General features: G+C 51.4%; 2 protein-coding genes across 2 annotated transcripts in view; both read right to left on the bottom strand.

Moving 5' to 3' along the window:
• Window positions 1-452: 452 nt before the first annotated feature.
• Window positions 453-8,781, bottom strand: SRF (serum response factor). The gene is made up of 7 exons (XM_054569394.1): window positions 7,916-8,781; window positions 6,040-6,306; window positions 4,179-4,440; window positions 3,522-3,641; window positions 2,310-2,501; window positions 1,814-1,890; window positions 453-1,594 (listed from the first exon to the last, which is right to left on the bottom strand). Exons 1-7 carry the CDS (start codon window positions 8,441-8,443, stop codon window positions 1,496-1,498), a joined length of 1,545 nt encoding a protein of 514 aa, XP_054425369.1. The 5' UTR covers window positions 8,444-8,781; the 3' UTR covers window positions 453-1,495.
• A 5,391-nt stretch (window positions 8,782-14,172) lies between these two features.
• Window positions 14,173-24,654, bottom strand: part of PTK7 (protein tyrosine kinase 7 (inactive)) — a 62,009-nt gene continuing 51,527 nt past the window's right edge. The window contains exons 16-20 of the mRNA XM_054568767.1: window positions 24,215-24,447; window positions 23,162-23,242; window positions 16,461-16,612; window positions 15,473-15,651; window positions 14,173-14,988 (exon numbers count right to left, since the gene is read on the bottom strand). Of these exons, the coding sequence (XP_054424742.1) occupies window positions 14,828-14,988; window positions 15,473-15,651; window positions 16,461-16,612; window positions 23,162-23,242; window positions 24,215-24,447 (806 nt within the window). The 3' untranslated portion in view covers window positions 14,173-14,827. The remainder of the gene's footprint in view (window positions 14,989-15,472; window positions 15,652-16,460; window positions 16,613-23,161; window positions 23,243-24,214; window positions 24,448-24,654) is intronic.

Below are 24,654 nucleotides of genomic sequence, written 5' to 3'. Positions count from 1 at the left end.
ACACAGGGTAAAAGATCCTACCTGTGTGTTGGCCCACCCTGAAGGTCTACCCCAAAGGGGGCAGAAGAGGGTGGGGCACGGCCCCTGTACAAATTACATAAATACTGAGGTTACACTTAGAAAAATAAAGTCATTTTCTTCAAGGCTTTTTGTCTTAATTTTAAAAAGTTACAGTAGCTGCTCACTCCCTGGGAGAGCTGCCCACTTCTGGCTCCCCTATCGCTGCACTCAGCCCAAGAGCTGCTCCCACTTTTTTCTGACCCCCTTTCCTGCCTCTCACCCCCTCCCAGACCCCACCCTGCTCACTGCAACTTGGGCCCCAGGTAGCTGCAGGCCTGGGGAGCACAAGGCTGCAATGCCCATGCATGTGGCACAAATGAAGTCAGTTTTCTCTACCTGACACCCTCCCACTCCCACCCCCACATTTGGTCTCCCTCTTCCCTCTCCCTAGCAACAGCCCTAGAGGGCAAAAAGAGGCCCAGAGCTGTGGGTCACCCTCCCCACCCCGTTGGGGCATGGCCTGAGGGCCCCTCCCCCGGTTTTCTCCTGGAAACAACCCAGGACCGGGCGATCCCAGAATCTCCCCCCCCCCCACACTGGTGGGCCCCAAGCTGATGGGGTGGCTCTGTCCCCAGAGGCCCAGCCAGTTCTGGGGAGCCCCAAGGCTCCCCAGGGAAGGGGAGCTTGGGCAGGGAGGGGGATGAGAAAAACGCCATAAAAAAAGTTAAATATTTTAAAAATATATATTTATAGATTTGTTTTCACTTCGTCTCCTCAAATAAAAAGTTCAAAATCAACTTTGAGTAAAGCAGCTGGGAGGAGAGGGGGGAAGACGGGGAGAGGGAACAATGATGGTTCCCTCCAACCCAGGAGCCCCTGAACTTCCAAAAGGAGCGGCAAGGCAGGGCAGGCAGCCCCAGGAACCTGCTCCATGCACAAGCTCAGCTTCTTGGGAGCTATAGGGGCAGCGGGCAGCGGCATGAGGGAAGAAGCCCCATCTCCCCAGCTGGCTCCCTGAGGGGCAGGGAGAGGGCTCTATCGACCCAGCCTGTGGCAGACACAGTGCTGACTGTAGGGTCAGCAAGAAGGCTGGGCAGAGGACCCCAACTGCTTCCTCAGGGGTGGGGGGACACAGTGCCTAGTCCCACAGAGACCTGTTGTGGGAAGATGGGGCACGGTCCCACTGGGAAAGCTAATACTCATGGCAAACATGGAGCCAAGCTGGCAAGGGCAGTCTGAGGAGGGAGGGCAGCCCCACCATCAACAGAAACGGGAGGTGGAGCCAGAAGGAGGGGAGAGTGAGGGAGGACAGGGTGGAGGGTAGGCTGGCCCATTTCTTTGGCTGGAGTGAGAGGGCTCAGTCCTGTGGCTACCCACTGCTCCTCCCTGCCTCCCTCCTGCGGCCCGTCAACATGTGTGTAAAGAAAACGTGAAAAGGCAACAATAAATAAGTGGTGCCGTCCCTTGGGCCATCTGTCCAGGGCGGTAGGGCGGATCAGTCACTCTTGGTGCTATGGGCGGCGTCCAGGTTCACCACCTGTAATTCGGTGAGGTTGCTGCTGCTGCTCCCGGCCTGCTGCCCTATCACAGCCATCTGGAGGGAAGTGGGTATGTAAGGAAATGGGGGCAGGAACTGATCAGCCAGCTCAGGCTCCTTCTGCTTGTCTGCCTGCCCGCCACAGTCCTGACCAGGAAAATAGATAGGCCTCCTGGCTAGGGATCGTAGCTTTGACCAACTGGTAATGGAATCCCCAAGGTCAAGATAAAGTAGTAGCTGGCTGGCTGGCATGGGATCAGAGGGGCTCCCACCTACCTGGTGAAGCTGAACTGCAGACACAGGGATCTGCACTGTCCCAGATGGAGCTGTCAGAAACACCTGCGGGACGCCACCTGCGTTGGAAAACAGGCGATACTTCAAATTGCTTGCTCAAAAGAAACTTCCAGCTATTGGAGCAGTGCTGATAAATGCACAAATGACTGGGTGAATCTCAGATATAAGTGCCCTAGAGTGAGTGTCCACCTGTGTCCAGGTATGCATGTGAGTGTGTGTTCAAGTGTGCATGAGTATCCAAGTGGACAAACATGGGTGCCAGCGTGTGTGTGCAAGCATCTCTGTGTGTATATGTGTAGGAATATGTGTGCACATCCTAGTTTGTGTATGTGTGTGGCTATATACATCTGGTAGAGGGGCATTTGAGAGAGAGAGAGAGAGAGAGAGAGAGAGAGAGAGAGTGTGTGTGTGTGTGTGTGTGTGTGTGTGTGTAAGGGAGGCAACGGTCCTCCTTTCCTCAGCCCTGCTCCCCACTCACCTTGCTCCTGGACCTGGCTGTGGGACACCTGCATGGCGGATGGCGCCTGGGAGAAGGCATTGAGCACGGTGAGGCTGCCATCAGTCAGGCCCGAGGTGGGTGCATACATCACCGCGTGGGGGCTAGGGTACATCATGTGGCCGCCCACAGTTGTGGGCACAGATGATGTCATGATGGTAGCAGGCAACGTCACTGGCAAACACAGACACACGTTAGGGAGGCTGACACTGGTCCTTACTGATATCTCCCATCTCACCCCCAGGAATTTTAAGCCTCCAGAGCCCTCTTGCTATTTCCCAGGTCAGAAGCTAGACAAGACTTGTTTCTCTGCTTCCTGTCATCAACTAAGAAAAGCCTTATTTTTTCTTGAGCACAACAGTACCAGCCTTTAATTATATCCTATAACATCGTACTATTCAATTGTCTATCTGCTGAATTCTCTATTCCAAGGCCCTAAGGCCATGGGAAAAAACAAAGATTACAGTGACTGACCCAGCCTAAGGAAGCTCAGATACTCTCCCCCTTTTAGGGAGCTCTGTTACCCCATTTTTATTTGTCCTCACTCCTTCTCCCTTTTCCTAAATATGTGGCTACCAAAGGCATCTTTTAAATAAGCACTTCTCAAGTGTACATGTGCATATAGTCACCTGGGGTTATTATTAAAAATGCACATTCTGATTCAGTGGGTTTGGGGTAAGGCTTAATAGTCTGCAGTTCTGTCAAGCTCCAGGGTGATGCTGGTCCTCCACAGATCACACTATGTATGACAAGATTGTAAGTAAAAAGAACTTAAAAGTAACTTTACTGAAAGTGCTTCATCATTTCTGAAATGACTAGAGACGCTGAGAGGAATTATTGCTTCTATGAAGCTAGGACACCCTCCCACAAGGAGACAACTGCCCTATAAACCCTTCCTAGTAGTTAAGCAGATATGACTCTTTGGACAAGTGACTTCTCCCTTCTGGGCCTTAGGCTTCTCAACTAAATGAGGAGGAAGGTGGCTTCAATGGTCCCTAATCTATTCCTAACCACCACAGCCCTACTGCAGGCAGGATTCAAAACCCAGACATTCCCCACCTGACTTTCACTTAAGAATTAGGATAAGGATAAAGCCAAAAACCTCAGTCTCCATATTAAGAAATTCTCTGAGCAGCTGCTGCTAGGTCTCATGAAGGAGGCAGGGCAGGGAGGTGACAGAGCTTTGAGCTATACCTGTCCCGCTGGAGGAGGTCTGCGTGAGGTCTGTGCTGCTGTCGCGAGAGGGAGACGCCTGCTGTGGGGCCTGGTGCACCTGAATGGCCTGCACTGGGACCTGCTGGGCCACTGTCCCACCTATGAGACACAGAGAGCTATTCGTATTGTCCTACCCAGTTACCACCTGCACCAAACACCTTCAAACACCCCCATGCCCAGGGTTTGGCACCCTGCTCCCTGGCTCCCATCACTGTTTCATGGGACCCCAAGAAGCCCTTCCTGTCTTGACTCTTGGTCTCCAGGGGCTTCTGTCCTCTGCTTTTGCCCTTCCCTCCTCCTCCTGTTCTAGGCCTTGCCTCTGCCCTCTTGAGTGAACTGACACTGACCCATCAAGGACATGATCTGCCTTCCAATCAATGTAGGGAAGTGAGAGAATGTCCCTATGGCAATGGGGAAAACAGGACTGGGCTGCCCAGACAAGGCCAGAGCATAGGGTTGAAACTAACTGACAAGGATAGTAGGGGTCCCTGTGGGGAAGGGTATGCTTGCCAGTTGGGAAATGATAGGCTCCTCTCAGGCCCCCCGTTTACCCTCCTTCTGAGCAGAGGAAGAGGTTCTCCTTGTGCCAGCACTAAACCCACTCTTAGCATGCTCGCTTTGCCCCTTGTGACTCACCAGGCATGAGGGTGAAGCTGGTAGGCAGCTGCATGAGGCCCCCGGAGGAGACGGGCCCACTGCCTGTACTCTTCAGCACGGTCCCATTGGCACTGCTGACAGCACTGGGGCTGACACTAGCAGATACTGGTGCCAGGTAGTTGGTGATGGGGAAGGAAGGGCCGCTGCTGACTTGCATGGTGGTAGAGGTGCTAGGTGCTGTTTGGATGGTGGAGGTGGTACCCGGCAGGTTGGTGACTGTGAACACTGGTTTCAGTGAGTCCTACACCCAGAGCAGAGACGGAGCAGTGAGCCTCTACCAGACCCTGCCCCGTAGAAACTTAGCGTGAATCGACAGCCAGACTGGAACCAGTGTGCTTGGGTTCAAATCCCAGGTCTGCTATTTACCTGCTGCCTGGCCCTTGGGCAAGTTATTGAGCTGCTATACTCCAGTTTCATGTCTGTAAAGGGAGATTAATACCTACCCATAGGTGTTGTAAAGAATAAGTAAATTAACATACATAAAAAACCTTAGAACTGTGCCTGGCGCATAAAAAGAGCTGTAAGTATTTGCTGCTCTTACGATGATCATAATCATTATGATAATCATTATCATAATTCACTCAGTTCTCTGCCCCAGTGGACTGTGGCAAACAGACTGGCTGAAGAATCAGGACTCCCGGGGACTGTTCCCAGGTCTGGTGATGACCGTTTGTATGATCCAGGGAAAATTACTCTTTCTGAGCTTCAGTTTTCCTCTTCTGTAAATATGAGGGACTGTACTACTGTGCCCTCTTTAAAAGGGTCCTTCCAGCTCAGATTTCCCAGGCTTCTGAGATAGGGACTGAGAGTGTTTCAGAGAACTTAATTAGGATTTGGAGTGAGAAATCTTAGCGGTGTGGCACTTTATGACAAATACTGAAGATTTCAATTACCAAAAAAATTCATTCATCCAGCAAGATTTCCTGGGAATAAATGAGCCCTACTGCTAAGAGTTTGAAAATTATTACAGATGCCACTAAGAGAGGGGGGAATCTACAGCACTGACTATCCTCTCTGGGAGGCTTTGTTTTTAGAAGGGGAAAGAGGAAGCCATAAGCTGAGAGCCAAGTCCAGAGAACTAAGGGGTCTCAAAATACTGGAGGTTGGTCAGCGGGGGTTGTTTGCTAGGCAGACTAGCTCAAAGCCCCTGATTGGTGGAGGCGTTGCTAAGGCAAACACTGCTGCTTCCTCCAATTGGTCAGTTAGTGAAGGGCCAAAAGGAAGGTGGAGTTCCCCAGAGGAACTAGGAAGGAAGCCCCGCCCCTTCTCTTAACCGGGAAAAGGATGGGGGAGGCGTAACTAGGGCCGGCACCCCTATCGCCGGGAATACATTCCCTAACGTGTCCAGGTCCGGACATCCTGAAGAGGTAGGTGGCTGCCTAGTAAGGTAGTCTCCAGCCCAGTCAGCCAGCCCGCCTGCAGACAGTGCTGCGTTCCCAAGGCCCTGGAACCCATGAGCGCTCACTTCCTACTCCCCGGTGACCCAGCCTGCCAGGAGGGCAGGGCTAAGCTACGCCCCCGCCCCCAGCAGGGAGACAGCTGGCGGGAGGAATGCAAGGGCCCTGCCAGGCAGGCGGGCTGCAGGCGGGAGGCCGGCGTGGAGCCGGAGCCGGCCTTATATGGGCACGGAGGCCGCCCGCTTATCTAGTGGGCCGGCCTCCTGTCAGGATAGCGAGGATGGACACCTGTCTCCTAGGATGAGGGGTACTCACCCGGCCCCACTCCGCATCAGTGGGCACCCACCGCGTGTCCTTGCTGAGGGAGAGGGAGGAACCCCCTCCCCTCTCTGCCGGTCAAGCCCCTCCCCTTCCTTTCCCTCACATAGGGGACCCAAACACACCTTGGTCTCCCCACTGCTGTCGGACTCAGACACCTGGTAGGTGAGGTCTGTCTCTTCAAAGCCCGTGGCACTCATTCTCTGGTCTGTGGTGGGGTCTGAGCGGGGTGGAGAGTCTGGCGAGTTGAGGCAGGTCTGAATCAGTGCCTTGCCAGTCTCACTGGTAATCATGGGCTGCAGTTTGCGAGTGGCAAAGGTATACACATGGCCTGTCTCACTGGCCACCAGCAACAGCACCTGTGTCCCTGTCAGCGTGGACAGCTCATAGGCCTGGGGATAAGGGGGAGGAGATGGGTAGGTCAGCAAAACTTTTTATCTCTACTTGCTTTGGGAAGTAGGAAAGGGTAGTATGTAGTGATGTCAAGCCCCACTCCCATAATGACCTTCCTCTCCAGTGACTCTAGAGCAAGGTCCTATCAGGGTATCTGAAGGTGAGCTAGAGAGCAGAAAAACCCCGTGCCCCTTCTCCAGGAGCAGCCCTAGTGACCCGCAGATACCCCAAACAAACAGGTACAATGCCATGGTGATGGAACATATAACCTCGGCGGACACAGAGGGGCTCAGGTATAGCACTCCTCATTGCAGCTTGGTGCCCGGCCTTACAGAGAAATGGCTCCCATCCCCTCCTCACCGTCACAGGGACCAGGATGAACTCGCTACTGTACTGCAAGTCACATAAGACATTAGGGATAATGTTTAGAGTTTAAGAGCCATCTAAACTCTAAAATGTCCCATGTTTCTTCTCAGAAATTGCACAGGCGCTAACCTGTTGCCATTTGTCCTTCTGCCCTATAATACTGTGCTACTAGCCTTTTTTCCTTCCTTTTGTCTCGATACAACAGCGTCTTGAGTGATAGAAGATAGGGGAGCTAGATTAGCAGCTATTAACTACCCTCCCATGAGCCCAGGAAGGGGAACTTCATAGATGGTATCCTCACCCCCAACAAAGTTCCACAAACCCACCTTGGAAGTATCTCTGACTTTCATATGGGGCAGATATAAACAGCCAATGTTTCCAGGATCCTAGCTGCTTGTTTCCCAGTTCTTCTTCTTCCATACTATCCCCTATCTTCTACTCCCCAAGACAACTCCTTTCCTCACCCCTTTTCACTGGAAAATACACTAGGAGAACGGATTTTCTAGGTACCTCTGCAAACCTCCATGCCTTCCCACCAAACTCCATGCACAGATTCTCCCTAGGGCTGGAAGTCCCACTTGTCCAGACTGATTCTGAAGTCTGTCCTGCAGGGAGTGTGCGGAGCTTCTAGTGGTTGCATGGAAGACACACGGCCATCGCAGGACTTACTTTGGTCCCCGCAGTTCAGGGCAGCATCACTTCTCCTGCCTTCCTCCCTTACGTAGAGCTTGCGAGCCCTTCTTGTCCTCCCAGCCAGCACTACTTCAGTGGTGCCCACCTTCCTCCCACACATTCCCTCATTGTAGTTACACTGCTCCAGCCTCCTCGCATCCATTCCTTCCCTTCTGTTCCCTGATTTTCTGGCGACCTTCCCCGAACACCAGAGCCTACTGAACCTACTGATCCTTGGGTTTCGTTAACCACCTCCCGGCAGTCTCGCAGCCTCCCATTACCACTCCTCGCCGCTTCACTCCCGCAAGGGCCCTGTTCCTCACTCGCGCCCGTCACTCCGTGGCGCCTTTCCCCTCATTTCCTGATGTTCGCCGCTACTCCCCTCTACCCATATTTCCCTGGCGGCCCCTCCCCTAATACCCTCCGGGGGTAATAGCCATCCGCTCCCACACACATCCTGCGGACTCACTGCCTCTCACCTCCGCCACTGCTCTGCCTTCCTCCTGGGCTCCCCCTGCGCGTCCCCACCCTTCTAGTTCCCCGTGGTCGGCCAGCCTCCCGGTCCGGTACCTTCTTCATGATGCCCGTCTTCCTCTTGCTGAAGGTCGTGTAACGCCGCAGCTTGTTGTCGATGAACTCCATCTTGATCTTCACGCGGCCCCGAGTCTTCTTACCCGGCTTGGCCCCGCTCACCGCGCCGCTCACCGGCCCATAGCCCCCGGTGGCCGCCGCCGCCGCCGCCTCGGGCCCACCAACTACCATGCCGATCTCCATCTCACTTAGGCTTCGCTTCATGCCGCGCCGCTCCGCGCCCAGCTCCTCCTCCTCGCCCGACTCCGAGTCGCCCTCGCTGCCGCTGTAGAGGGCCCCCGCGGTGGGCGCCGGGGTGGTTGTCGCTGCTGCTGCAGCCTCTCGCTCGAGGCGACCCGGCCCGAGTCCCGCGCCGTTCCCGGGGACCCGGCCCCCGTTAGCCCCGCGAGTCCCTCCGCCGCCGCCACCTCCACCACCCGGCCGCCCCGTCGGGGTCCGGTTCAGACTGCCCCCCAGGGCCGAGCCCCGGCCCAGCGCCGCCGCGGCCCCAGCTTGGCTCGGTAACATGGCGCTCAATGCTGGAGGGCGGACAGGCAGTCAGCGAGGAATTGGAGCCGCCGCCGCCGCCGCCGCCATCGGCTTCCCGGCTCAACCCGACGCTCCCGCTGTTGCTAGTGCCGCTATCGCTGCTGCCGCCGCCGCTGCGAACCCGGGGCCCCTGCACGCCCGGGCCGACCTGGGCCCTCACTTTCCTGCCCCTGTGGCCCGGGTTGCCCCAGGCCGCGCGGAGCGCCCCCTGTCCGTATGCTACGGCGGCGCGCCGGGCGGCCGTCAGCGTCCCCCCGGGGGCAGAGGCTGCTGGCCGCCGCGGGGACGGCGGGTGGAGGGGGCCGGGACCACGCGCAGGCGGCGAGGGATCCCCCGACCCTTCCCCCCATATAAAGAGATACAATGTTTCCTTTTATGGCGAGGCCGCTCCTTATATGGTGAGCCCCTGCGCCCCCGCCCCATTGGTCCACCGTTCCACCACCTCCGTTCCCCATTGGCTCACAGGGGGCGCCTATTTGCATAGACATCCCGAACTCGCTGCAGTCATCCGGCGTCAGACGCGACTCCGAAAGAGGAGGAGCCGACGGCCCTTAAAGGAACCAGAGAGGCGGTACGACTCCACCTCCCTCACCAGAGAATGGTAGAAAGAATTGGGAGGGACCTGCGGAGAGGAAGCCTAGGAGGAGACTGGAGCGCAATCTTGCGGAGGACAGGGAGCAGTACTGGGAGCCTGACTCTGGAAAGACTGGAAATAAGCACTGGTGTAGTTCCTGAGTGCATTGTGCGGGTTGCGGTAAATGATGTAATACAGCCCAAGTTCCACGGGAGTGCAGGAATTGGAGCATTTACCAATGTCTGCCTGAGGGAGGCAAAGTTACTGGCCGAATAGCGGGGACAAGGCTCCCTGGTGTCCAGACTCGTGGCCCCCTCGCCACTAGGCTCCAACCGCGCCCCCCCCCCCCAACCCCCGCGACTTCCTTTCTCCTCTTTTGAAGGCGAGGACACTTTCCCACCAGGTCGGTTCTCCGGTCCTCATTCATCATCTTCAATAGTGGGGCGGGGGCGGGGGTTGGCAGACGTACATCTGGAAAAGAACGGGGAGACAGTCGGCCTTCCCGTCCCAGATGGGGGCAGGGAGGAGAGATGGAGATCAGTGAAGACTTCCAGCTGCGGGCTGGGCTAGGGGAGAGAGTGGTTCCAGGGATAAAGCCCACCCCCACCCAGTGCAGAGGCCTGGGAAAAAGTGTGGCCGGGCAGAAAGTTTAAGCGAGCAAGCAAGCCCACACCCACACACCCTTCTCTGGAAAGCTCATAGGAAAAGAAAAAGAACTAGGGTGCTGCAAAGGCCAGGTTCAAGGTCTGGGTCTTAGCTCCAAGGTATTGAAAATAGCTTAATCTTTGCTGCTACACAAATTACTCAAATTAAGAAGCTTTCTCTTCCTAACTCTGCCAGAAACCCTGGCCTCTCTAAACTTCATAGTCATTGTTGGTACCCATCCCATGAGATTCTTAAGGGAGATTAAATGAGAGAAAGACTAAAGCACAGAGTAAGTGGTCAGTGAATACTTAATAGGAACTACCTGGGCCATCGGGGCATCCCTGGAATAAACATCCTTCTGTATTCAATAGGATGGGAGAGCATGATTATTCCTACCTTAAAAGTTGCTGTGACGATTAAGTGGTAGTGAAATCAGTTTAGTGTGCTGCAACCAGAATTTAAAATAAATGGGTATCACAAAAGCAATGGTAAATATCGTTGCATAAAATTGTGTGCATTTTTAGGTCGAACCATATAAAACTGCCTTTTTATAGGGCAAGAAGGTGGAAGAGTGTGGATTTCGTATGGTTCAGTGTGTGTGTACTAGATGACAATGCCAACTGTGCATCTTACTGTGAGTTACAGTCCAAACACTGAGAAATACTGAAATTATGTTCAAGTGTTCTGTGAGATGTGCACACATACATATATACATACACACACACCTATGTTAAAAACATGGACTTGTTCAACAAACCCCTATATACTGGAATTAAGAGCCCTCCTCTTCCCCACTTCCCAATGGTTTTTAAAGATTTTTTTTCTTCATTTAGTCTGCACAACAGGTAAACATAAGGAATATGTTAGCTCAAGAGGAAGAACAGGTCAAATAGATAAATAGGTTCCAGAAGGGCTTCAAGGGGCCACAGATGGTGCTCAGGACTCTGATTTATCTGAAAAGCAGAGTTTTACAATCACAGGCCTGCGGTCCATTCCTACCTATCTTCTAAAGATTTCTCTGTGTGAGACCCCTAGTTTAGATACGCTCAGCAGTGGCACCCCAGAGGACAACTGCTGCATACCACATCCACAGAGTAGTGAAGTTCTCAGCTTCCCTTCAAATAGGCTGCCCTCTCTCCAGTTTCAGCCAACCCCTGGGCCACTGAGCACCAATGTTAGTGCCACAGGACCTTTGCCAGCTTGGGATGGCTTCCGCCTTCACAGCCCTTTGTCACCACGGGGCAGGGGAACCTACACCCACACTTCGTGGGATTACTGCAGGTGCAGAAGCCAAAATTGTTCCTGTGGATAAAGTCAAAATCAAAAACTCGTTCATAGATGTGTTTTATTTTTCCATTACAGTTTCCATTCAATATTATTTTGTGTTAGTTTCAGGTGTACAGCATAATGGTTAGATAATCACACATTGTACATAGTTGTCCCCCGAAAAGATGTTTTGTTTGGACTATATACTTTTAAATCAGATTTTACATAAAAATCTGAATATCCAGCCTCTCTCAAAAAATTGGCATTTTTAGCAACTCCAGGCTGACATGCCTACAGAAGCACGATAGCCTAGAGCTGAGCTGAATGGTAGCTGTAGAAGAGGCATCTGCTCTCTGGTTCACCATAGACTCCACAGGGCCCACTGAGCTCAGATAAGTCCCCTGTCTGGCCTCTCTGGAATGTGGGTTTGGTGCCCTTCCGATAAGGCCAAAATTACAGTAGTTCCCGGGAAGAGAGGAGCTCACATCCGCCCCAGACCATGAAGCACCCCTGAAAGGGCATCAGAATTCTAGCCCGATGCCCTCATATCGCCATTCCCACCTCGCTCTCTCTCTCTCTCCTGATTTTTATCACTCAAATATCTGAACAAAAATTAGGAGTGCTTTAAAAAAAATTACTGTCACACGCAAAGGCCCTAACTAAAACTTTTCATTTGGAGTTAACCTTCACTCACGCATTCTTCACACAGAAGAAAATAAGTCTCAGTTGTGCTCTCTGCATTGAAGGAATGGCAAGGCAAATAGGTAGTCAATGAGTGTGCCGAGGGAAAGTCTGGAAAGCCAGGCTCCAACCACTAATAATGTTTACCACTGGAGAGGGCGAGAGGTATTAGCAGAGTGTGTCCTTTGCTTTATACAAGTCTGTACCATTTGACTTATTCTATGGTCAGTATGACTTTATACAATTTTATTTCTCTTCCAATTAAGCAAAGATAGAAATAGGTTAGAGGTAGAATAAGGATCTTGGCAATAGGTTGCACAAGGAGTGGGGTACAGAGAGAGGACTCATGAGGGATTGAGATTTTTGAACAAGGACAACTGTCCTCCAAACAGTGGTACCATTAATGGAGAGAGAGAACTTGGCTGGAAGAAGTTTTGGGAGAGAAATTGTTTGGACGCAGGGAAACAAGCAGAGGAAAATGTCCTATAGGAAATGGGGAGTATGTGTCTGGAGCTTGAGGTAGAGGCTGGAATTGCAGTTCATGCTTTGGGAACTGTCTACACTAAAGGGCCAATTAAAGTCACATGAGGTGAGATGAGATTCCTGCGGGGGACAATGTAAAGAGAGGAAGGCCAGGGACAGAATTCAAAACAGTCATCTCTGGGGACAGTAGAAGAAAGCCTCAGCCAGGGCTGGAGAAGGCCTGGTCAGAGAAGGTGGACAGGGCATACCATCAGCAAAGTCAAGAGAGGAAAGGTCAAAAAGGCAGACGAGGCCGGCAATGTTAGCCACTGCAGAACAGTCCAGGAAGACCAGGAGTGAGAAAAGGGTTAGTGATGAATGACCTTCAAGAGTAGTACCTTCCCAATACTTCCAAGTGCAACCTACATTAAGAAATTGTTTTTATGTCACAATCAGTGGTGAGTTAGATTTTTGCTCCCAATTCTTTAAACCCTGGGATGGAATCAGACATTCACATCCTTTGCCGTGTTATTTTGCAGAACCTACCACTGCTGTTCAGTTTCAACATGTAATGTGCTTTGGTCAATACAATGTTAACAGACTTGTGGTTTTAAATGTGTTTGCATGGCCTGGCTTGATCGCTTGTGCTCTTGCTACTCTAATGAGAGCATTCTCTGGGACCAGCAGGGTAGACCCAAATAGTCCTACAGCCTAGAACCAAGCCCAGCTGAACTCTGCTAGGTCCATCCACGAACAGCTGAACCTTAGCGACCTCGAGATCCAAGAGGGAGAAAAATGTGTAAATTGTTTTTGTGACCGAGATTTGGGACTTATTAAGCAGGATCACCACTCCAAAAGCTAATAACATAACCCAGTATACGCAAACAAGTATCGAATATTAAGAACAAAATTTTTGTAAAAGATAGTTTCTATCATGTTTCATATTTTTAAAATGCTGGTTGCAACCCACGGTTTGAAAAAAACCTGGAGAAATTGTTCTTGGGGCTTTTTTTTCATTCCACCATACCCGTAGGATGTAACACACAGTACATCAACAAGTAAGTGGCTCCATTACTAGCTGTGTGACCTTGGAGAAACTACCTGGCCTCCTTGGGTCTGTTTTCTAATCTGTGAAATGGGAACAATAACATCTGGCTAACAGAGTAGTTGCAGAGATTAAATGAAATAATGCATGTTAAGCGCTCGGCAAAATGACTGGTACAGAGCAAGTACTCAATAAATATTAGCTGTTATTTTCATTGTTGAGAAGTGTGGTGACAAACAGAATGAATTAGAGCGATTTCAGAGTTAAGGGTTCATTTCTTTAGGACGGGGAACCAGGCTGAAGTTACTGGAATAAGGCAGAATGTAACTGATGACACAGGTCTAAGTAAAGAAGCAGGAATCAAATCAGCTGAGGGCCTTGGAGCAATGAGGCATTAAGCATCATCTCTTCACTCACTACTATCCACTCCATCTCCCTCCTAGAGTCTTTTTTTTTTTTTAATGAGTAACAAACATCTGGGAATTTACTCAATTTTTAGGGATCCAATATTACAAAATCCTCCTAGAGTCTTAAACGGATTCTGAGACCTGAATCTGTCATTAACTATTCCTCCGATCCTACTCTAGCTTGTCCTCCTTCACGCTTTCACCCTCCGCACCTGAACAGGAGGACTTGGCCAGCCAATAGAGTAAGTAGTTGGCAGTCAGAGAGCAACACACAGGCCCATGGACAAGAGGGGGCCTCGCCCTCAGGAGCCCACATCCTCGACTGTTCCACAAATCAGAGAGCAGGATCAGTGTCTACCATTTATTCCAGTCCAAGCCTCAGCAGGTCCCATGAAGACGCGTGGCCCCTTCTAATAAGTGAGGGAAGATGGGACATCTTCCCATGGGCAACAGCAGAAAATGAGCATCAGCAGTTGTAAAAAAGGCTTTTTTATTGAGAGCAGCGAGTGTAAAAAAAACAAACAAACAAACAACAACAACAATAAAGGTGTGAGGCAGGGGTGGCCCCCTGCCCCCATCTCCTCCAGGGCGCACCCTCCCTCCCAAACCCACCCACCCTACGCTGCAAGTACATACAAAAGCCGCCCATGGTGCATACAAAAAGGGCGGGTTATATAATGTCAAAAGCTCCTGAAAACTCCTTCATCTGCCAGGCACTTAGGACGAGGAAAGGAGAGAAGGGTGGGGAGGAGGCACGGGTATGGTCAGCGTGCACAAGTCCATGCGGGGAGGACGCTCTGGCGTGTCCTCCTGATCCTGGCGCAGACCCCAAGGGAGGCCCCATGGGCCAGAACTACTCGGGAATTTGAGTATATTAAGGAACACCCCTCAAACCCAACTCATCTCCAGCCTAGCCCTCCCTGGGCAAAGTTGGCAGGTGAGTGACAGAACTGGACCTGGTCAAAGGGAGGAGACCCAGGCCAGAAACTGGGGTTACCTGAGGCACCCACACTGTCCCTGATGGGGGAAAGGGTGGCGCGGAAAGCTGCCCAGCCCAAGGCCCTAGTCACCCATTCTGGGTCCCAATCAGCTTCCCCAAAGGCTGAGGGTAAGAAAGAGGAGGAAATCCTAGACCCTGCCCAGACCTAAGCAGTGCCTATAGCGCCAGGGCAGGGCCCCTGGGGCCAAGAAGGACAGGGATCTTGCCCGTCATGCTGCAGGCACCCTTCAAGAGGTCCTCCCCGCCCATGGGTCCTGAGGCGTAGCCTGCCTGGGCTGGCTCCTCACGGCTTGCTGTCTGCGGGGCTGTCTCCCAGGGTGCTGGCGATCTCACTGAAGGAGGGCCTGTCCTTGGGGCTGAGGGCCCAGCAACGCTGCATCAGCCGGTAGAGCTTGGAAGGGCAGCCCTCAGGCTGTGGGAGCCTGGCCTTCCCAGCCTGTAAGTCTGCAGGAAAATGGCGGGAGGAATGTGAGTCAAACTTTTAACCAACTGCTTGTCCAATACTCTTTGGAGCCTGCAGTTCCCACAGGCAGCTACTGGAGGGCGACTTGGGGTGGGCGGGTCACTGATCAGTGGTGGCTGGGTGCTGACTCAAGGAGTACACGGCAGATACCCTGCAACCAAGGGGATAACTCCCCTGGCTCCAGCTCTGCGGGGCTGGTGGGGGCAGGGGCCACACAGCACAGGAGGCAACTGGTGCACGGGGGCTAAAGCGGGGTCAGCGGGCAGGCCTCAGCGCCTAGAGTGGGCGCTGGGGGCAAGGGCTGTGTACCGATCCGTATTTCAGTATTCTAACAGCAGAGGCCATATCTGTGTTCCTGCTACAGCCAGCCCCGAGGGGAGGCAGGCTGAGCTGGCCCCAGGGCCTGGAGCAAACTCTCCACCTGAAGAGCATTTGGAATGGTTGCTTGGGAACGCAGCTGCCTACCTGCCAGCACTTCATCGTCGGCCTGCCCACCATGGGGCATCTCTCCATGGGTGAACACTTCCCACATCAGCACGCCATAGGCCCAGACATCCGACTTGGTGGAGAAGTCGCCCTCGAGGATGGCTTCCGGGGACATCCAGCGCAGAGGCACCCAAGCCTGGCGGAAGTGGTAGTACTCACTGCAGAAGAAAACCACATGTGGGTGTGGGGCTCGCAGGGTCGGGCAGGGTGGGGCGGACACAGATCCCTCCTCCCAGGTCTCAAGGCCTAGGCAGAACCCAACCTTCCTAGATCCGGGCACCCAGTGCAACTGGTGACATTTATGCTGAGCACAGGGGAGTGCTGGGTGAAATTTGGAGGTATCCTCATGGAGTCTGATGGTTAAAAATGCCATTAAGAATCAAACTCTGCCTAAATTTTAATTTTAAAAAAGCTAATAAGCTTATATACTTTCATTATTAGTTTTTGAAATGTGAAAAAGAAGAACACATTAAATGAAAAGCAAATTGAAAAAGCTTTACTAGTGGTAAGTCATGACTAAAGCAACAACTAGACCAACTGGGGTGACTCAGAACTGGGGTGACTCGAGGGGAAGTTCCCAGAGGCGCCATGTAGTATGTGTGGGCATTCCAGAGCAATCTCTGGCCGTGGGTGCTTGGCTTTAAGTCTTAGGCTTCAAAATAATAATTACTGAATTCAGGAAGTAACAGAGGGAACCATATGAATAGCTAAAATATATATACACTGTTAGAAAATTTGGCTAGTTATTTTAAAAAGGTTCACAATTTTTTATCACTAGAGAAAATTTATGAGTGGCAGGGACCTGTGGCCCACTGGCTGGGACGCCTGTGCATTCTCTGGAGAAGATAGGAAGTCTCTGCCCCTTCCTGGGCCCTCCAACTTTAGACTTAGCAGACACTAAGCCCTTCCTCACACCTCCCACATCTGCCCTCTCCCCCTCTCTCCCCCGCCCCCCTCCATGTCCTACCTATTGTACACGTCCTTGCTGAGCCCCAGGGCCGACACCTTCACCTGTCTCTGGGCGCTGACCAGGCAGTTGCGAGCAGCCAGGTCCTTGTGCACAAAGCGGTTGTTGGACAGGTGCTCCATGCCCAGGGCCACTTGGGTGCAGAGGGCCACCTGGAGCAAGAAGGACGCTTGTTAGAGTACCCAGGTCTAGGGGATCAAGGTGACTGCCCCTGACCAAACCCTTGGTGGGGTCTCAACGCCATTGGTGTGATGCTTAGGAAGCCCAAAAGCAAAGACACAACAGCTTCAGTTCCCGTCTCTGTAAAAAGGGGATGATAACAGTACCTGCTTCAGTGGGTTGTCAGAACAAAATTAAATGAAATTAAGCTCGCGGAACTACTTGGACACACAGCAGATGCTAGGGAGGTGAGTGGCACATGGGTAGGGAGAACACATGGTAGCTACTTGTGAAGAGTAACTGGGCATTAATCATAGCTTACATCTTTACGGGTTGTTCCTTTTCTTTTTTACTTCAGAATTACTTATTTTCTGCTAGTTGAATACAAAAAAACAGAACAAAAATATGTAAAATTTCTGTGTGTTCTGTGTATGAACACACAAACATACACACAAACACACACATGACTGGTTGCCTCCGAGAAGGGGAGCTGGAAGCTAGAGAGGAGTAAGGTAGAAAAACTTTTGGTTTATGTTGTTTAAATGGTAAACTACGTGTATCAAAGTTCATCAAATATACGTGCACTTTCACAAATGCACTCGGGTAACAATCACTAAGTTAAAAAAAACAAAACCAAGAATGCTAGCACCCCAAAACCCCCTACAGGTTCCTTCCTCATCAGATATTCTCCCTTCCCACCGGAGAGGGAGGTGAGCACTATCCTAACTTTATGATAATAATTTCTTGATTGTTCTTTCTAGTTTTACTCTTACGCATATGTTCCTAAACAATATAATTCAGTTTTGCCTTTTTTAGAACCAGGTAAGGCTGGAAGCATGCAAAATATATCTTCTTTTGTGCCTGATTCTTTCACTCAGCACTGTGATAGTCATCCTTTTGTTGTTGTTGTTGTTGTTGTTGTTTTTGGGGGGGTACCACTGTACTGAGTTTTCGTCCTGAATACACCATAATTTATTCATTATAATGCCAATGGATATTTAGATTTTTTTTCCAGCTTTGGGCTACTAAGAAGAGTGCTGCTCTGTTCTTATGGGTGGACACATGCGTGAATTTCCTCACGATAGCTAGATGTGGGTCATGGACTGAGTATTTGTAGCTCTACAAAACAATGACAAACAATTTTCCAAAGTGTAAGAGAGTTAAACACATATTTCACTGATATCCTTTTAAAATTTTTGAGCCATGTGAATGCATTATATAGAGTACCTTATAGAACATACTGAATGTAATTATAATTAAGTTATATTATTTTAAAAGTATATATCCATGTACTGAACAAATATTGAGCATCTACTGTACCCATACACAGCTGGATGCTGGTAAAATGTGCCAGGAATGTGGCGCAGTATGGCTTCTGGTAAGAGGACAGTTTAGACGGGAGATAAGAATTATGTCCCCAGAAGGCGGCCACCACCTGCTCCATGTTAAACAGAGGTAGAGTTGGGAACCAAGAGAGCACCTGTAAAGACCTATGGCCCCTATGTCTCTGTCACCTGTCCCAAACCTTGGGAGCCACCACTGAGGAACACACAGGACCTGTAGCATTTCTCTATATGTAAAAACAAGGCAACAGAAATGCAAAGAGAGCCCTATGGCCTGTGGAAGGTCATTTAACAAGTTATAGATCAGTTGTGTGCTGCTTCTGCCATACAGATTCATTCTCAGGATCCGTAAGGGAGAAGGCACCTATCACATAAATGCAGTCACAGAGGGATGAAGATAAGAATAGAGCCAAAAACCAATCACTGGTTATCAAGGAAATAATAAGCCAAGACCCAATAAGATATCATTTAACACATCTGCTGATGAAAGGTCAAAAGTCTGCCTCCTACTTATCTGTAATGGTCAAGAAAATACATGAAAAATGAGCCCTGGCTGGTAAAGCTCAGTGGACTGAGTGCAGGAGAGGCCCCCTGTGGGAGGTATGCGAGAGGCAACTGATGTTTCTCTCCCTCTTTCTCCCTCCCTTTCCCTCTCTCTAAAAGTTTAAAAAAAAAAAAAAAGTAAAAATAAAACAGTAACTAAATAAGTAAAAGCAGCTTATGTGTGGACCAATAATGAATACCTTATAGATTATGCAAAGATTATGGTTAATATGATTCTATGTTTCTGAAGTTCGAAGAGGAGTGAAAGTGAACGGGAGTGGTAGAGGAGTGGTTACCAAGTTACCCAGCGCAGGAAGGAGACCACCCAGTATGAGAGAAGGGGATGGGATCACTTGTGTGCTGGGCCCCGAGGGAGGCCAGCCGCCTCTCCGACCTGCACTCTGTGAGGCGGGGCTCACCCTCAGCCCCATCCAAGGCTTTATGCCCAGCCTAATTCAAAGCCTGGCTCTTTCCTCAACACCATAGCTGCCTCTCTTGGGTCGCATCACTGGTGTTGGGGGCTCCGGGGGGCTGCTGGCCCATCAGTGAGCCCAGCAGTGGGGTGCTGGTTTCAGTTTGGCCCCGCAGCCTTGCTGGCCGGCTCTGAGCAGCTTCACCGGCCTGGCTCCCTGGGTCACGGGAAGGCCAGCAGAGGGGCCGAACAGAGAGGGGGCAACTCCAAGGATCTGAAACCAATTTAGTGCATCTTAACCAGCATTAAAAAAATGGAATGGGAAATTCCATGTAGTAATACCCTTACTTAGTAAGTGTATCATTCATAACATTTTTCATTTTTAAAATACATAACTATGCCAATGTTGTTGGGCTGTGATATAAAATGTGCTTTTTGCTACAGTAGGTCTCAGCCAAAAAAAGTTTAAAACACAATGGCCTAAACTTGTGCTGTCCAAAACAGTACCCCTTAGCCCCATGTGGCTATTTAAGCTAACTAAGTTCCATTTCTCAGTGGCTCTAGCCACATTCTAAGTACCCAATACCACATGGGGCTAGTGACTACTGCCTCAGATGGCAGTAGATATGGAACATTTCCATCCCTGCAGGAAGTTCTATTAGCACTGATGCAAGCCGCCACCACCAACCTGGACCCATCTACACAGCGTACAGGAGCAGTGTACTGACAGACACTGCACGCACAGCGGTGCTCGCTGAATGAAGGACACCATCAGGAGCTGGGGGGAAAAATCTCGCCTTCTTAGTGCATTTTCTTTATCAAAAAAGAAGACACAAAAATCTCTGGATAGCTTCCAACCAAACGTGCGTGATCAGCAAGAAGGGTTAAAGAAAAGGTCAGGTGAGAAGATCTACCAGGGTTACTGAGCCCTCCCTGGGTGCAGGGCCCTGCCCTGCATCTCCAAGGAAAAGGAGAGGCCGCACTGCCACACAGTCCCCAGAAGGCCATCCTCAGAACGCCCCAGCACCACTGGTGGTAAAAGGGCCAGATGCCCACCGAAGTGAGTATCATAAGTGAACAGCCTCTCCTTCAGGCTTCAAAACCCCTGGGCACTGCTCAGCCTTACCTGGTAACTGTAAGGGGCAGACAAAGGCTTTGGCAATGTGCCCGCATCACACTTGCCATTCTCCTCAGTCTGCGCTCTCTCTGCTGCCAGTCAAGGGAAACAGAAGAGAGTGGACTTGTCATGGTGACTAACTTGCTACCTTTCCAGAGAGGCAGTGCTTCTGGAAATACTGGCTAAGTGAGGACAGTAAACGGGGATTCTGTTAGACCCAAGCCAATCAGGTGTTTCCTCAGTGCCGGGCACGCCAGCACCAGGCGGCCACAGGACTGCTTCAAATACTGTTGGAAAGACCAGACCCACCCCTTCCTGTCCGACCTGAATTCTCTGGGGGCTTGCCCAGGTTCCAGCTAACCCACTGTGACACTACTGTGCTCCTCTTGCAACAGGTTTTCTGTGTCCCACCACATGTCCCGGCATCTGACTGCATAAAGCACTATCCACAAGGTGTGCTAAGGTGACCCTGCTTCTCATCCTGTCATTAGCTTGCAGGTGATCCATGGAGAAATCACAGGTTACAGTTCTCTGACTTTAAAATCTTCATCATCTTATCAGCTACTCTAACAAGCATTATCTACCATCACGCCTCCACCCAGGGCCAGCGTCTGGGATTTCTCTCACTGCCCGACCGCTACCCTGCAGTCCTCCTGGGGCCCCCCCAACCCGCCCACACCACGCATGGCGCCCTGGTCCCAGCTCCAGCTGGCCAGGGAGCACCCCGCCCACCATGCCGCCTCCCTTTAGAACCTTAACTCTTCCTCCTTCCACTCCCCGGCACCTTTAGGCATATGATATGAACACAGTAGCTCATTAAATTACCAGCACAAGAAAGAGAAAGAATCTACACGTTTTAGTATATATTTCCTAAGAATTGTCATTTTCATGGAATCTCCCAAAAGCAGTATTTTTTAAACTACTGAGTAAGACCCTCATCAGTCTCAAAACCAATTCTGTGGGTTAAAAAAAATAGGCTGCGCTGGGGGTTACGGGGTGGAAGGACTGAGCAAAAAAGAACCAGGACTCACGGACAGGGACAACAGTGTGGCGATTGTCGGGGGGAAGCGGGGTGGGTGCAGGTGAAAGAGGGTATGCGGGGAATAAGTGGTAATGGAAAAAAACATAATAAAAACAAATAATAGTAAAAAGAAAGCTAGGAAATATCAAGGTCATCAAATACAGTGTTGTGAAAGTTTAACTTTAGTTGTGTGTGTGCGCGCACATATGCTGGGTCATGATGTAAAATGCATTTCTTATAGGAGACCCTAATCAAAAAACATTTGAAAAATCACCATCCTACACAAGGACTCCTTGAACTTTAATGAGCTCACAAATCAGCCAAAAAGGTTATTTGAAAAATGTGAGTCCTTGGACCCTACTTTTGGGTTTTCTGATTCCCTCAGTCTGAGTGAGATATGGTCCAGAAATCTACTTTTTTAAAGCCAATCCCCGTCGGATGCAGAATACTGTCCTGAGAGTGTGGAACCCAGCTTATGGAAGCTCTCCCAACACATTTAAGATGTTCTTTCAAAAAAGTGCAGGAGAGATCTTCAGCAAAGGTGGTGATGACTTTTGGCCAAATACAGTCCCTCAGGTCACGTGACAGAGGTAACTGACTTCCTCCCGGCCTTCGTCCCCATGCCAGCCACAGAAAGCCTACCTTGACTCCCCTCTCTCCTGAATCCATCCCCTTCCTGCCATTCAACTACTTCCTCTCCTTGAGAACTGAACTCAGATGGCTTTCTCTACCAGGAAACCTTTGTTAACCATATCGTTCTGTCCACCTAAAGGATGTGGATATCTTCAGCATCTCTTAATTCATGCCTCTCACGTGCTTTCTGTGTCGTACCTGAAGTCTGTACGGCACCTGCATCTTCATTTACCTAAGCTCCCCCACTAGATCCTAAGTGCCCCAACAGTGCCTGACGGTTTCGGTTTTACAACGCCAGGGGCCCTTACAGCCATGGCTCTGCTCACTAAAGACTTGCTGGCTCCGTGCACGTCTGGACTTGTGAGCTCTGGGGTCTTGACATCCCATCAATCTGAAGCAGCATGGCCTATCCTACAGATTCTCAGAGGTGGAGGGAGGGGGATGGTGTCAAGAGGCCAGCTCTGGCTGACCTGGGGCTGGGTCACTTCTCCTGTCTGGGCCTTGGTAAATTCATCTGTAATGGGAGGACGCCAGCCTGAAGGGCACACAGCCACTTCCCCAGAGAGATCAGGGGCAGCCAGGGTCCCTCTCACCTGACTAATCAAACAGGCACACCTTTCTGCCCTGCCGCCAGAGTCTGTGACCTGAGGAAGCCGAGAAGGCGGGGAATGGTCACCTGGGAGGGCCCTCGCAGTCAGTGTCTGCCTACCTGCCCTGGGCTTTGACTGGTTTATGAGGTGACTTTGCTGTCAGCTTGGAAGCAGAGTACCCAGTCCCATGGAAGGAGCTGGATCCATTTCAGAGGAAAGGGAGAACAAAGGCTGTGCAGAGGAACAGCTGGGCTGCTGAATGTTTCATCTGATGTGGGCAGGGGGAGTAGGCAAGTTTTCCCTTCTTCACTGCTTCTTCAGCCCAGGTCCGATCCACCATGGGGCTCCAGGCAGGGCTCTGTGCCCAGAACCCCTCTCTGCCCAGAAGGCAGGAGGAGAAAGAAGGAAAGAGTGCACAGTTGCAGCCAAAGTAAGAGTGAAAATGTGAAAACCACAGTGGATGACACATGGGCAGTGCACTCACAAGTGTCCACACTCAGAGCCTGAAAAAATATACCTAGGGACACGCCCAGCCCAGCAGGCCCCCAAATTCGGCTGCTCCCTGCTCTTCCTCCTCCTCTCGGATCCCTGCTGCTCCACGTCAGCACGCCACACACGGAGCTAATGCCCCGCTCTGTGGCAGAAGTGAAGAGCAGCGCTTCTACATGAAGGCGACATGGCAATACAAAGCCACTTAAGTTTCCTCATCCACAAAATGGATAGTGACACACTGATTATTGCGATCACTGAGACCACACATGTAAAGGGCTTACCGCAGGACTTGGCCCACAGCGAGCACTCAGTTAGCAGTGCCTGTTACCATGACTGCCCTTGCTCCTGGCCCCCCCTTGAGGACCTCTCTCTTCTCCCTCCGCGTCCTCACCTTCTGCTTAGTGCTGAGGGGCTGTGACTTCAATTTTTCATCCTTGCTCTTAGAAATCCTCAGGAACTGTTTGAGGTCCCCCTGAGGGAAAAGCAAAAGTCTCTGTCATATCAGAGCCCAGCCATTACATCCAAAGCATCAAACCAAGCAGGTGCTCACAGGGCACCTGCCTGGCAGATGGTGAGAAGCCTTGACCTAAATGCCGACCCCAGCCTGGACCAGCCCTCCCATGGGGGAAGTCCAGTGGGAATTAAAAAATACATAGGAGGCGCTCCCCAGAAGCTCTCAGTCAGAAAGAGAGGACTGTCGTGTCTACCCTCAGAGGACCCCCAGGCAGGCAGCTGTCAAAGCCCCTGCCCTCGAGGAGCCAAAGGAAAAACACAACACCCCCTGCTGACCCCTGTCCTTCAGAGGCTTATTACCTAACAGGCAGACAAACGGCGGCAACACCAGCAGCAGAAACACACACGAAGCACTCATAAACACTTCTGATGGGAAGATTAAGGATTATTCCTCCCCTTCCTGCCCCAGAGCTGGAGAGTTTGGTAAGCAGCCTTTTGAGGAGCAGGGGTAGTTCAGCGTAGGTCAGTCAGGGAACAAAGAGGAAGGGGCAGGTCTGGGCATGGGCTAATGCGGGTGCCTCACATGGGGATGTCAGGAAGGAAGGAAAGCGAGTTCTGATTAAGTTTATTCTCAAGGGGGGACAAGCCCTAGGGGAAAAAGAAAAGTAACAAACCACAGAAAACCAGAGTCAGGGAAGAAGATGGGGAACGTATCCCAGCCGTGTGCAGAGTGAGAAGCTAGGAGGAACTTGGGACCGACCCCTGGACATAGGGCTGGCAGAGGACGTGCTGGTCAAGGGAAGGCAGGTGCCGGAGAGCTACGGGGCGGAGGGGGAGCCCGGGGAGTGGGCGGGAGGCTGGACATCTCAAAGTGGCCACAGCAGGCAGGCCAAGGCTGAGACCGCATGGGACGAGGTTCCCACAGGCCCCCCACCACCCCTGAAAGGTCACTGCCCTCCTGAGAGACCCAGGTCCCCTGCCAGCAGCATACCAGGTCTACATACTCCAGCACCATGTAGTGGGGTTCGGCCTCCCGACACAGCCCCAGGAGCCGCACCACATTGGCATGGCTCAGCTTCCCAAACATCTCAAACTCTCTCCGGAAGTCCAGCTGCTGCTGCTCGTCCCGACTCTGCAGGCTCTTCACAAGCACCAGGGTCTCTGCCACCCCCTCCTCCAAGCCCTGTGCCTTTGCCAGGAACACCTCTCCAAACTCGCTTTTTCCTGTGGGCACAGATCTGAGTCAGCCAGCTGCCCGCACCCAAGCAGAGGAAGCCCCTGACTAGGAACGGTGCCTCGCCTTTCTCTGTCACACAGTGAGGAGACTTTGCTGCTCCCCACCTGCCTGGACTGAGCAATAGCCTAGTTCAGCTGTGTGACCCTGGGCAAACCCCCTGCCTTCTTACTCTGGGCTTCAAGTCTCAAACAGTA

The sequence above is a fragment of the Pteronotus mesoamericanus genome, unplaced genomic scaffold, assembly GCF_021234165.1.
Source record: "Pteronotus mesoamericanus isolate MK-2021 breed Mesoamerican mustached bat unplaced genomic scaffold, CSHL_Meso_final contig_20, whole genome shotgun sequence".
NCBI lineage: Eukaryota > Metazoa > Chordata > Mammalia > Chiroptera > Mormoopidae > Pteronotus > Pteronotus mesoamericanus.
The sequence above is the reverse complement of the archived record's forward strand: the minus strand, read 5'-3'. Positions and strand labels throughout refer to the sequence as shown.

What these genes read in the sequence shown, in the direction of transcription:
- SRF (XM_054569394.1), bottom strand. Translation starts at nt 8,443, where the DNA reads ATGTTACCGAGCCAAGCTGGGGCCGCGGCGGCGCTGGGCCGGGGCTCG. An exon ending in AGACGGGCATCATGAAGAAG is followed by an intron (nt 6,307 to 7,915) that starts GTACCGGACCGG and finishes CCTTATCCCCAG; the next exon opens with GCCTATGAGCTGTCCACGCT. An exon ending in ACAGCAGTGGGGAGACCAAG is followed by an intron (nt 4,441 to 6,039) that starts GTGTGTTTGGGT and finishes CTCTGGGTGTAG; the next exon opens with GACTCACTGAAACCAGTGTT.